Raw genomic sequence first — 14,113 nt, 5'->3', positions numbered from 1 at the left:
GCAGGAAACTACCCATTTGGATTTTTAAAAGCCTGAATTAAAAAGAAATTACTTGATACAAATGAAAAGGTTTATAACCTGCAACCTCCTTCACCCAAATAAACATATCACATTCAATATAGGGAAGGGAATATAGGGAATATAGGGAAGGACAATTTCCTTTAAACCTCTACTCCAAAAATGACAGGGACACAAAATGGTGTCGTGTTCACTTTCCCCCCCCGCAAAGTGAGAATGAGAAGGGAGCAGGCCCATCCTCTTTTTCATATCTGCCCCCTACCAGGTCTCCTGCTTCCTTGGCAGAGCTTTGCTCCTCTCTGTAGTACATTCTCTAGAGCTTTGTTTTGTTTAGTTTAAATGATTAATGCAGCAGACCTTACAGGTTTTCCTTGGAGAGGTTTTTCCAACCCTTATAGACCTCATAGTCAGAAAGGTTTCCTAATATTCAGGCAACATCTTTGTCTAGTCACTTCCATTTTATTCCTCTTCGTTTGTCCCACAGATCATAGGAAAAAAACCCCACCCTTCCCTTCTTAGTGGAGCAGCCCTCCCATGGGAGTAAAAGGAGAAAAATGAATCCATTTTAAATGGAGCTGGATGGGTTGTAAATGGGATTAGGGGTCATGGTTACTTGAGGTAGCTGAGGTCTGGGCCTGACATTTCAGGAGAGCCACTCCAATCCTATTACCTATGATACTGATGCTACTGGGCTCAAGGAGTGGGAGCAGACAGCGTTCCCCAGTTTGGGAAATCGAAAAGGAGATCCTGTGCAATGAAAGGGAAACGTTCCAAAAAAGAGACTCCCTTCACTTTCTTCCTGCCCTTTTTCCCCTGAGAGCTAGTCAGACTGCTCAGGACTGCAGTGGTCCATGACACTGACAATGGTGAAGGTGTCACAGAAGGAGCTCTAAATAGGTGGGGTTGTTGTGGGGAGTGCTTTTCTCTGCCGCTTTTCTGAGCCACCATTCTCCAGCTGGGGAGGGCACATGTCCTTGAGACACCCTACAGTACAAAGTGGGGCTGAGATCCCCTCTTCCTTCCTGACTTCTGGAGACCCTTCTACCTCTACCACCAGGAACCCCCTCTGCCCCCACACTTGCTGCTCTGTGCTGCCACACTGCAGGCAGAAGGAAGGGCACTTCGCAGCAGGGCATGGTGCAAGGCTTTGGCACTGGGGAGGCCACGAGTGGGACCAGGATGGAGACACACAAGACACGCAGTCCTGAGAGGAGCTAAGCAGGGAAAAGCACAGGAGCAAGGTCACCAGTACCAGGCTGGTATGCAGGCGTTGCTTATGTTTCACATCATGATACTGGTGTTGTCTGTACCATGGCAGGGCAGGGAAAGGAAGGGTTAGAAGGAATGGAGGGTGATTCTGGTACTCACGTCATAGACAGGAGGTGGTGGCGGTGCGCTGGCTGAAGGGGGCTGTGTTTCCACCTTCTGCCTCAGGATATTTACCCAGTTCCTTCTAGGGCACAATACCTGCTGAGGACAAGAAAATAAATGACACATTTGGAGAAAACACCGTCTCCCCAAAGATGAAGTGAACACCAATGTCATGTCAAAGCCAGCTGCTCGCACATCCCAAGTGCTTCCACAGCAAAGAGTGCTGGCACTCTCTGCACAACACGGGGTAAAATGGAGGAGTCTGCTGACTTACATTGGAGCAGTGGAAAGGAGAACTAGGTTCTGTGCATATATAGAAATCAATTCCACCACTGAAACTTAACTGGGCACAGGGTTTAAGTATTTAACAGCACACAACAATGCCATAGGACAGGGAGTAAAGCAGGGCCCTATTCAAAGTATGTGGGGGAACTTCAGAGAGGCAAAATGAAGTTACTTTTGTCAGGATTTGGCCGGACAGCTTTTTCTAATACAGGGAGTCTAGAGAAGAGCACCAGACAACTGTTAATGATGACATACAGTCAGTGATACACTAATGTGCAAGTCCAGCATGAAGTTGAAGGAAGAAGGTCTCTTCCTCCGAAATGTTTCTTGCACTGGATGCGTTCTCCTTGAACACGCTCCGTTCATGCACAGATAAGGGTTAGCCCTGCTCAGCAAGCAAGAGAGGAGGCAGAAAAGGCAGAAGGCTTTGCTAAGTATCTGTGTTCTAATTCGGAAAGAAGTGGGATGATTATATTCACATCACATGAAAACGATGAACTGCTTTCCAGTCCATTAGTAACTAAGGAGGATGCTAAATAGCTTCTCTTAAAGATAAACATTTTAAAACCAGCAGGTCTGAGCAAGCTGTGGTGAGAAATATGGGCTGTGTTCTGCAGGAGGGCAAATGTAATGACTGCACGATCTCTTCAGGCCCCAAGGAGAGCCCGTAGGGTCTGAGACTTGCTGGCCCATCTCAAAATCTAGAAAGGCCAATTGGCAAGTCATGACAGTGCCTCCCTCCTCATCCCCATGGAGATGCTGTCTAGGCAAGCAGAGATGGGAGTCTGTCTCCAGCCGAGTCACTCTGCTGCTTACACTCCTTCCCCCTCCATCAGACTGCCTGCAAGGTATGTCTCACGAGATTAGCAGGTCTGCCAACCGCTGCCAGTCTGTTTTAAACCTCATGATCTCTGACTCTGTGTGCTGTAAGCCTGATGCTCCTTGGAGTCGTAGGACTGTACCAGCAGAGCAACCACCACATAAAAATGCATGCAGAGAGTCTGCTGTCATGGTGGCAGAGAGCAGGTTGAAAAAGTAAATATGGGGGATACTCTAACTAGAAAACAACAAACCACAAATTCCATTATGAAAGACATAATTTTTTTTTTAAAGACAGACTTGAGATCACTGGAAGAGGTCAGAGGATCCTGTTTTTGAATGCCTGAGGGTGGCAGTACTAGGAGCAGTAGGTTTTCCTCAAACAACAGGGATTCCAGTATCATGACTCCAGATTTTTTCCCACAGGTCCCCTGTCTCATCCAGATCTTTCAGCCCTACTTTTGGCTTTTCTTCTGCTCTCTACATCCTTTCTTTCCCCACTCCTGATTTCCTCTCTGCCCTCAGTTACTCATCTCAGCTTTCACTTCCTTACGCAGCTGGTGCCAACCTGTGCTACTGGTCTGCTCACCCAACAGGCCCTGTCAGTCCAGTCTTAACACTTTTCTCCAAGCTCCAGCGCTTCCTCGCTCTGGATTCCAGTCCCAGTTTCCCTCCTGAGGCTCCTTCTTCCAGCCTCACAGAATCACTGGTGTTGGAAGGTGCCTCTGGAGATTGTCTAGTCCAATCCCCCTCTGCTCAAAACTGAGTCAATTAAAGCAGGTTGCTCCTCAGGTCCTTGTCTCTCTCTTTTTTCCCCAGTTAGTTGAGACTTGCACACAGGCTTCCTTGGGATCCTTGTCCTGACCTTCCCCTCTCACTCTGTCTCTTATGTTTTCTTTGCCAAACACATGCCCAAGGCTCTGGTCCTCATCCCCTCCACAATGCAGATTGTTTTCTTCCATGGTGCCCAAGCCATGGCCCAGGAACGCAGTTGCACAGTCTCCTTGCAATCAGGTTGTGCCCTTGCACCAGAGTAGCCCCTGTCTTTAAAGAGGATCAGAAACAGGGAAAGTCTTCCCCTTCTCCTGCTACCAGGGCTGTAACAGGCTTGCTTGACTGCACAGGATGTTATCTGTCTGACTGGCACCGTGTGGAAAGGCAGCCTCACAGGGCTCCTGTCGACAACTGAGCTGCTAAATTGACAAAAGCCATGACTGAGCATGCACAAACTGCAGTCTTCCAAAAACCCATCACAAGGCTACATCTCCATGAATATTCTCAGGGCCAGCACACTGCTAGTGTGACTTCTTGCCCTTTGTCAGATCTTTGCTCTAAAGCAGAGCATGCTGGAGTCAAAATGATTATCAGAAATTTCTTTAATGGACAAATCAATGACTCGTTTTGTCTTTCCTGTAATCTGTTTTCTCAGAAAGACCAAACTTAAAAGGAAAGTAAACATGAGGCAGACACCCAGCATGGAAAATTTCAGCACAGGGACTTCCAATCCAGCCAAGTTAGAAGCAAGTGAAATAAATTCCTAGAATGGGTTGTGTCAGGTATTGCTTTTTATTTGGTTATAACTTGCCTTTCTTTTCCACAGAAGCAGAGCTGTTGCAGTGATGCTCAATACAGCAAGAAGAGTGGTAAGGGTAACAAGGGCTTCCCACCCATAAGAGGTCTCTACATACCCTGTACCTGTAAGAAAGAAGGCAAAAGATTCACAGTGTGAGTGGAAGTTACAGTTGTGCTGCATTTTTAACGCTGGAAAGAGCTTTGAAAGAGCTAAAATACAGAAGCAGCGCAGAATATGGTGGCATAGATGAACACACCCTTCAAAGCCTAGTCTGACTCAACAGAGAGCAGGGTGCAGCTGAAGAATCATGCAAAAGACAGGATACAAGCAGCTGCACTTCATGTAGATTAGAGGGAGGGGACATAACTATGAAAGCCAAGAAAGGTGGTAGGTAGAGGCTGACAAAGGTCTTCAGTGCTAGGGGTAGAAAAACAGATGGTGGAAAGCACACATGCCACACAAACTAGCAGGGTGGGTACTGTAGGCATCCTCTGACCAGTGTAGCAAAGCTATTTTGTCATGGCTCTTTGCATTTACACTTTCTAAGAAGTTTTTCATATCCAGCATTCAGTAATACAAATCCAGCCAGTCAGCAGCATGCATGTCCTTATCACTTTTCTATAACATTCCTCTTATCTTGGCATGAAGCTCTCCTGTGCTTTCCAGTCTGCGCATTAACAGAACAACTGACCCCTTGTACCACGTGGGAAAGGGGGAGGGATTCTGGTGAGCCCCTAACCTGTTTGTGAGCCCCTAACGGTGAGCACCTAACCTGTACATCTGACAATGGTGGGCACTCTAACCACTGACCTTGTGTTAACCACCTCTGTCACACTGCTAAAGGCCAAACCGCTCTGTCTCCTGAACACTGACACCTAAAAGCAGCCTCTGACCCAGTGCCCAGGCTCCCTGGTTAGACCCTGACTTTAAGCCTGCTGTTCCCAGGAGGCTGCGGCAGGTCAGATAAAAATTACTGCATCTTCATGTCCCCATCTATGGATTGGGAACAGCAGCACAGGTCACCTGTGTAAAACACATTCAACTGATGGCATTAAGTATTGGGCATGAAGTATTATTCCCATCTGACTTCACAGAGGGGGTAGAGGAAAAGAAGAGCAAAGATCATCTTTTCATAGTCAGATCCAGCTGATTTTTAACCACCTGCCCTTCCTTTCTGGTGGTTCACTTACCTCTAGCAAGGACAAACACTCCCTTTCCCATTATCTGGATGTCATTCCATTTGACATCGCAGTAGTATGTGCCAGTAGAAGAGGTAGTTTGAAGTGGCATGATTCTGTGGTCGTAAGATATGGTAGCAGTCTCATTCTCTTTTCCAGAAGGAATGTCTATGTTTTCCGACCTGTGATAGATGGATGTTTTCTGGCCCAGTGAATTAATCCAGTAATAGGTGATTGAAAATTTGGTGTATTTCGGCATGTAAGGGAACATGACTTCACAAGGGATGGATATTCCTTCATTGAGCAGTGCAACCTGGATTGGAGGTTTCTGCTGTACATTGACTTTTCTCCCTGTAAGGATAATAATTGTTAGCAGTCACCTAACATCACTTTAAGTCAGGAGAGGACTGCAGCCCCAAAGACAGGATCACATGCTGAAAATAGCCATACGTCAGGAAGCATGCAGTGTTGGTCCTTGTCAGAAATTGAGTGATTCAGAGCACGTGCCCAGTGTGATCTGCCACATCTCTTAGGTAATTGCTGTGTGATTTGCGACAGCCTGTTGCATTCACAGGCTTCCCCTTTTCTCTTGTGAGTTCCTCTGTACGACGCCAGCACACAGAAAGACAGGAAATGAAGCAGGAAGTGAACTGATTTGGCAGTGGTGTGAGACTGTATTTACAACGGATGAATAGAAAGCAATTTTCCAAGGCAAATGTTAGCTGGACATCTCCTGCAACTCCTGAACTACAAACCTCTGCTTGAGCACCTACATGTGCCCACGTGATGACTCGGTGCCAGTGAAGGTGCTGTACGCAAGCAGGTGTTATCGGTGGGACTGTGTATTTCTGAAGTGTAAGTGAGAAAGGAAATTGCATATTCTGCACAGGGGCCAGCATCAGGGCCATGAGAAATGAGACACAGCTTAATCACTCCAGACTTTTGCTGCTGTAAATGGGCAGCAAAGCTCAAGACTTGATGCTAGATATGGGAACTATCTGCAGAAGACTGCAGATCTTAAGTATCTATATGTGACAGTATCTTAGGTAAAGAGATGGGAGATCATGCCCTTCATGAGCTTCCTCCTTACACAGACAGGGCCGTTGGAAATCATCTATCACTGCAATTCAGTAGACAATGATGTTGGGAGTTGCAAGAGAGGATGAATAAGCACAGATGGGGAACCATACCATAGTTCATCCCCTGTTTTGTTTAATAAAAAATTTAAAAAGTGAGCCATGGGCTAGTAAGGAGCCTGGGGTACAGGATCTCTTTGGCTTCCCAGCCAAATCTGGGTTTAACATCAGGCAGTCTCTGGATCCATTTGTTTGGCAGCTGACATAACACCACATACAAAGCAACTTAAGGGGAGGCCTGTGCAAACCACTGTCGTCTTTAAAAAAGGGAACTGGAAACTTACACACAAGTCGTCTTACAAAATTAAGGATTTTTTTTTCAGAGACATGAAAATAGAAGGGAAAAATAAAAGTAGCAAAAGAAAGCAGGGGCTGGGCAGGCTTTTCCATTCATGCTTTTGATGGGATTCCCTGGGGTTCTGCATCTATGAACAGGCTCATAACAAGGCATTAAAGCTGTCCCAAAGCACAGCCAGGCTTGCTTTCTTGTCATCATGCACTAACGCTGCATCACAACAGCAGCATCACCTCTGCACAGCAGGACTCAGCATCAGAAAAGGCAACTCAGGCTTAGCACTGCTGAACGCTGAGCACTGAGAAAGTGTTGTGGGGGGCAATAATAGATGGAAGGCAGGCACGGCCACTGTCCAGAAAGGACTGTTGGGAAGTAACATCCATTAAGGAAAATCCTCTACAGATGACATAGCCAGGGACAATAGCCCGAGAGTAAGGAAAAGCTTAGGTTACATCACTAGAAAAAGGTTCTTAGCTGTAAAAGCAACCAAGATGCAGTACAGTCCTAAGGGACATGCTCATTCGTTGTGAGTGCACAGTCCTGCGTACACTAGATACAATATTATAGAAAGAGGTAACAGAAAATCCTGCAGACGCTATGGGAGTGATAACCCGAGCAGTCTCTTCTGGGCCTTATTTTCTAAAATCATTCATCATTCATCATCCTTCTCCTCGTGTCTACCCAGCAGAACACACAAGAATATAGTTTCTATACAAGGCATGGCTAAGCACCGCTGTAAAAAAACAGAGGAGAGATCCATCTTCTTACAGTATCCCAGGAGTCATTAGCTTGAGAAGAACATGCCAAGGAAAAAGCCAAACCATTTTATTTAGGTTATCTAACCCTTCTCCCATGTCCCCCCTTTCTTGAGGATTCTCTCTCTCAGCTTTGAAATGCTTAAAAGACAGAAATAGCAACAGCGTGCAAATTCCTAGAGGGGATCTCTGGAAATTAGCAAAAGCTGGAAATTAGCAGCTGGAAATGCTCTAATATGAACAAACATGAGAGGAAACAAAAGGAATGAAAAAAAACGTTTTTTTACCTCCACACTGAAGCAACCACAGAAACAGGAAGATGACTTTTAGATTAGAGGTCATGATGGGGGGTCAGAGGCCGTAAGAAAGCAATCAGATATGAAGATCCAAAAGCCATAGGAGATGGGGGTTTGTCAGGTATTTCCACGCCCAGGCAGCTGGTTGATCCTCCTGTCTGCAAAGGGACGGGTGGGATGGACACATGCTGCTTTTGGCAAGCTGTTCCTGGCAGATGCAGGCTCTTCTGCTTTTTGGTTAGACTCCTCCCTGCACCGAGGTTCATTTCTCTGTACTGTTACGATGGTGTTACACCTACCAGCGGGTGTCCAAAGATTAGACCATAAGCTCTTTAACATATAGAGCTTTGTCTCCCAATGACCATAAAATATCACATGCATTTAAAGCAAACTTTGTCACCTTCCACAGTGACCAAAGGCCCATGTTGGAATATGGAAAAGATGTACTTTGACTGATGCAGATTGAGGCCAATTGAGGTGAATGTGGTCAAATTCAGTGAAGGACTCAACTGACTCTGGAGCGATGGACAAGCTTAAAAGTGGCACAGTGGGATTTTTACCATCATTTTGCAAGGATTTGTTTACACAGTTGTTTTGGAGCAGCTATTCCTGATTATCTCACTGCATGGACTATCCAGGTTTTGGAAGAAAGGCACCCTACTTCAGATTATCTTGATCAAGTGCTTTGTTCACATGGGGAAGCTACTGAGCAGTGCCACAGGGTGTGGGTTCAGGGTAGAGTAGCACCATCAAACTCCTTTATGTTAACACTCCAGTGTGGGATCACCTGTTTTGCCTTCAACAGGGAAAACAAGTACCCACACCAGCAATCACTACAGAGGAACGGTTCCGCTGTCCTCCTGCCTGCACAAAACTTCCCTCTGCAGCCAACTCCTCCACTAGCTCATTGCAGAGCAAGGCACTCGTATTCCAGAAGTGAGAACAACCAGACCGCAAATTCATCCCTAACAACTGTGATGCTTCAGATCCACAAGATGCCGGCTCTGAATCAGCTTTGCAATGCAGGCAAACCTTAAGAAATCTATTGTAGGGAAATCTAAGGAGAGCTCTTTGAAAAAGAAAACCCTTTCTTTGTGGGAGGATCCTGCCGCCTATACTTATGTGGAGTCTTTGATTTCGATGAAAGCTTGTTTTTAGCTAAGACATCTGCAATGCAACAACTGAGCAGCGTCTGACTCAAAAAAACCAACCCTGATGTCTGAGAGGTCTTCACTTCTCTCTAGGCAGCTTCCTCCTTTTGCACTTCTTGTGAGACATTTGCACTGTCCACAAGAAAGCGCTTCACTGCAATTTGAAGTGTGCCTGCTCACACAGGCTGCTGGCGGTGGAGACTGGTGGGGATGGCCATGTGGAGAAAAACCCAAGAAAGTAGATGAGCCTGTAAACTGAGCATAGTCGAACTCACTCTGTCAGTTACTTTATCTCTTTAGAGTTTGTAGGAGCAAGGTTTTCTCCAAAGCAACCTTTGCTTTACAGCATTTTTCCTCCTGTTTGGCCTGGAACAGGTCCGCAGGAGGAAGGGGTCTTGACACAGGGGGCGGCGTGCAGCTGCGGCTGCTGCTTCCCCAGAGGCCAGGGACCACTCTGGTACCTTGCTGAGAGCCCTGACAGATGGGGAGAGGAGCAAGTGGCTTTTGTGTGGCTCTGCAAGGCTGGTGCAGCAGCTGCACTCCTCCAGGGAAGGTTTAGCTCAGATTAGCCAAAACCAACTCCTCTCCCCAAGACATGCTGCTGTGAGCTGCACAGGGCTGGTCTCAGCTGGAAATCGCTCCTCGCAGGTCTTAACGCTGAGCAGCAAGGACAATCAAGAGCGGTAACAAGACACTTGGGGCCCACTTGGTATATCAGATACGTAGGCACAGATCAGGCAGCTGCGGCTGTGGGATCACAACAGTGCTCGGGCAGCATTTCTCAGGCCTGAACAGCATCTCAAGGTAGTTGGGGCAGGGAGGGAGAAGGGGGCAGGGCTTACTTCCCTCCTGTGGAAGAACTCTGCTGAACAGTGAGGGCTTCCTCAGCTCTTGTATCACGCTCATTCCCATGGCAGCATGCAGCTTTGCAATTTACAGCATTGATGTATTTCTAGAGGACAGAACATGCTGCTCCTGTCAGTGATGTGTTTTAACTGTTATCAGCATTTATCTGCTTCAGGAATTCAGAGCGATAAGTGGATTAAGTGCGGTAGGTTTGTAGGGCTGCTAGGTCAACATCCTCCTTCCGTCCTTTCCCTTCTCTTCCTATAAACAACTCTGTTGCCACTCGAAATGCCAAGTCCTAGAAATATCGCTGTCTGGAATTTATAAAAAAATACATAGATCTAGCATTTCAAAAGAGATCACACATAAGACTCAGCTGTGGGATTAGAGGCACGGCCAGGCCAGAAATACATTCGCTGCTGGAATTTGCTATGGTAGAGCTCGCTGAAAAGAAATGGCTTTGAAACGACTACCCAGCAGCTATTAGCTGCAAGACAGGATGACATTCTGTTCCTTAGAGCCCAAAGGGAGCCTGAGTCTTTGAATGTTAAAATCTAATTCAATTTGGTCTGGGGATTCTGGACTGGGTTTTAACCCTGGAGACATAAATGGGAGGAAGATGAGGAAAAGCTGGGAAGTTGTGTGTTTTTATTACTAGCCTGTAGCAGGCTGGATCCCCCTGAAACTTACGTGGAACTAACCAGCATACCTGTGCCAAAGGAAATAAATTACAAAGCTCCAAAGGAATAGGTCATTGTATGACCTTCACTCATGTATTATACAGTATACCGCCGCGTGTGAGCTAGTCCCTGCAGCACGACAAGGAGGGAACTGCCTGTCCAGCTGTAGCCCTGCCACAGCACAGACTGGCTGGGATCTGTATGGCTTGGTCCTTCTTTTGATGCAGCGAATGGTGATCACTTCCTGAGACTAAATACAGAATTGGGCCAGGTGCTAGCAACAGTTCCTGCTTGTAGCTGGAAAGCAGTCATTAATTTCACTCAAGCGCTGTTAAACGCCTGCAACAGTGGCCAGCATTCCCAACCATGAGGAAAAGCACATTGTTCTGGCGCACACGAACAACAAGTTTGGGCAAGTGCTGAACCTACCAGAATTGCCTGTTCACAGCTGTGTCCAACCTACATCGACAAGTAAAGGCGCGCACACGCGCACACACACAGACACACAGACACACACACGTGCCCACACATGCCCCCACAGCCAACTCCAGGGAAAGCATTTATTCAAACAAAAAGGCTGCTGCTAGCCAAGGCAAAAGCAACGCTGCAGAGACCACAACAAAGCCTCTTTATAGCTGAAGCGTTTAACACCACAACCATCCAAAAGAGAAACACCACTTGGCACAGAGAAGAGCTGCAGCAACTCAACGAGCCTGATTGCAAAGCGTGCTTCAGAGCATTCCCCAGCACGGCAGCTCCGGATTTGCTGCCTTGTCAGAGACCAGCTCAATCCCCCACCGCTGAAAGCCAGCCAGCGGCAACACACGCACCTCTGAGGATTCACAATCTCTTTGACTCCTCTAACCCCAGACTCTGCGGCGTACGGTTTCCCTCCGTCTGGCGGCAGGAGCGATAGGAGAGCCAGCGCGAGCGGGGCCGTACCTCTGCCAGCGTTTTTACCACTGTTGTGTGTCGAGTGCCTCTCAGCAGGGCTGGATGATGCTGAGGTAAAAGCTGCCAATGCCCTCGCTACGTTTCCACCCGCTGAACTGCTCGAGGGAAGAGAACAATCAGCGACTCGAGGGGAAACCAGAAAAAGAAAAGGTGTTGACACTACCGCGGGGAAGGGAGGGGGGGCACTTCTATAATTCCCTTTCACCAGCAAAATGAGTCTGCCTCAGAAATCGCCCTACTTCTGCGCTTTTTCTGTTCATCCACTGGAAAGATTCCCGAGGACTAAATTACCACCACGCGCCCGCTGTGCTCTCGGGGGCTGACACTGTGTGGCTGCGCCTCAACCTCACGGCCTTCCCTGCGGCTCCCCTTCACAGGCTCCCTCTCACAGCCCAGCGCCAGGGGCAGCGGGATTTGGCCTGGAAGGACTTCTTTACCTTCTCAGGCTGACACCTTCCAGGAAGAACCTCCGCCTGGCCAGGCCCGGGGCTGATACAGGGCTAGAGCTGCCGTGTTTCACTCACTCGCGCAAGGGGCGTAAAGATTCCCCCCAGGGCAGCTCACCCGCACCGGGAGGGACAGCGTAGCCGCTTTGGCTAAGGCAGAGCGACACCGGCACCGCCGCCACGGAGCCGCGGGGCCGGGCTAGGTCGCGGGGCGGGGGCTGAGGGGCGCCGGTGGCTCAACAGCAGCACGCTGACAAGCAGCATCTTGACAAGGACAGATTACAGGGGACTGTTACTACATGCCCAGTAGCTTCAGGGTACATCAGCTTTATCTTTCTATTTCCACATCCCGACTTCTCTGGGACTTCTTCTAGTCGTTACAGCATACAGGTCCCATGGCACCTCCAAAATCCAGTTAACTGAGAGTTTCTCCTTTCAGTTTAGCCATTCCACTTTAACTAGCTCAGAAGACAATAATAAAGTAATAATAATAATGAACACTGCACAAACTGTCACATTAGGGTTACTCAAGCTGACATTAAACAAACTGATTTGTTCACACAGCACCATGCGGAGCCCTTCGCTGAGCTCCCTGAAGCACCACCACTGCATCACGGCGCCAGCGCTTCCCAGGCAGACCAGTCTGCACGGCGACAGGGCTCTGCAATGGCACAGCTATTGTCAGAGAGCAGCACGGCTCAGGTAGCGGATGCCATTGAGCAGACATTCACCGCCACCTACTAGACGTTTACCACGTCAGGATAGGATTGCACAGGAACGTGCAGCTTTGTTACTAGCTCATTCAGTGGGATTGCTGCACTGGAGATACCCATTACAACACAGGGTAGCTCATCAAGTCCTGGGGCTCATCAGCTTTCTACCTGTGATCATTAAATGAGGCTTTCTTTGTCCCCGCCCCCGCAGCAGCTGGGACCTGCCACCTCTCTCACCCCATGGCCGCTGGCTCCCAGCAGGCCAAACCACCTTTGCTGAGCCCTTTTGGGATGGGTGGGTGAAGCGTGGGGGAGCTGGGGGCCACGTTGCCCCCAGCGCCTGGCACCGTCCGCCCCAGCCGCTCACAAGCCATCCCTCCTACGCCCCGGGGTGCTCGGGGAAACCCCAGCCAGCGCTGGCTGGTGGGGAGGGCAGTTTTATTATGAATGATTACTCCTCCTCATCTTTCAGAGGCCTCCTGGCACCCAGCGTGGGCCCCCGGCTAGGCTCCCGCTGCAGCAGGCGAGGATGCAGAGATGATCTGTGCACCAATTTGTTTCCTGGGAAAAGCTTTTTATGTACTTTCTGCCACCAGCGAAGCCCAGCCACCTATTTCACACCACTAATGGGTGATGCTGCACTAGTCAAGGCTCCGGTGACGGTGTTTAGCTTGCCGTGGTTGCCTCAGCTGGGGCAGGCTCAAATCAGTGCCTCTGCAAACAGCCACCGGCTGCGGCGCCCCAAGGGTGTACGGCTGCTGTCAGCTCCCCGGCAGCACACCGCCTCGCCAGCCCCCCATGGGAGTACGAGAGCGGGAGTCACAGGCACCACAGCCCTCCCACGGCCACAGGATGTGTCACCAGCCCCGAGGTGCCACTGCCGGGCCAGCCTGAACTTTCTCACATTAGCAGCAAAAATGCTGGGGGGCAGGATGCTGGCCAAGAGCAGGTCATGCTGCCAACAGCTCCTAGCCATGCTCTCTTAAAACGGGAGCCCCTGACCTCTCTCCTGGCCAGCTGCATGCCTTGAGATGTGCATGTCATGCCCCCAAATCCTCCCAAGTGAAGGGCTCCACATTTTCTCTGTAAGGGGAGAAAGGAGGCAGGTTTGGCAGGGGCTGGGTCCTGCGCAAGCCAGACACAGGGAGGATCATGTTGGACAAGGTGGCAATGGTTGTGAGGGAGCCGTAGGACTGATCCCTGCCAGCCACGGCCTCGCCAGATGGCCCTTCTGGCCTCGTCTGCACAGGAAAGCTGCTCGGGCCCCAGCAAGTGCCACTTTGAGCCAGTCAGCTGTGCCAGCCCTGGCTCCCCACACCCTGGCAGGGAGCAGCTTCTGACCACCTCTGGGTACCCAGGCCTGCCCCACGGCTTCCCTGAAATCCAAGCTCTTTATCCCTGAGCTCGTTCAAGGACACCCTGCACTCCCTTGCACCCAGACCACCTCATGCCTTCCCCTGTTCACCCCCTTGCTTTTTTCTGTGTTTTTTTTTAATCTTCCCTTCCCTTCCCTTCCCTTCCCTTCCCCTCCCTCCCCCTCCCCCTTCTTCTTTTTTTTTTTTTTTTTTTTTTTTTTTCCTTTTTCTCTCTTTTTTGC

General features: G+C 49.1%; 1 protein-coding gene across 1 annotated transcript in view; it reads right to left on the bottom strand.

Annotated features, from left to right (window-relative positions):
• Positions 1 to 7,772, bottom strand: part of NFAM1 (NFAT activating protein with ITAM motif 1) — a 13,930-nt gene extending 6,158 nt beyond the window's left edge. Inside the window, exons 1-4 of the mRNA XM_009895234.1 lie at positions 7,718 to 7,772; positions 5,257 to 5,595; positions 4,079 to 4,188; positions 1,387 to 1,485 (exon numbers count right to left, since the gene is read on the bottom strand). Of these exons, the coding sequence (XP_009893536.1) occupies positions 1,387 to 1,485; positions 4,079 to 4,188; positions 5,257 to 5,595; positions 7,718 to 7,772 (603 nt within the window). The remainder of the gene's footprint in view (positions 1 to 1,386; positions 1,486 to 4,078; positions 4,189 to 5,256; positions 5,596 to 7,717) is intronic.
• Between the last annotated feature and the right edge of the window lie 6,341 nt (positions 7,773 to 14,113).

This window comes from Charadrius vociferus, unplaced genomic scaffold (assembly GCF_000708025.1).
Source record: "Charadrius vociferus isolate BGI_N301 unplaced genomic scaffold, ASM70802v2 scaffold251, whole genome shotgun sequence".
Classification (NCBI taxonomy): Eukaryota; Metazoa; Chordata; class Aves; order Charadriiformes; family Charadriidae; genus Charadrius; species Charadrius vociferus.
Note: the sequence above shows the minus strand (reverse complement) of the source record. Positions and strands in the feature narration are given on the sequence as shown.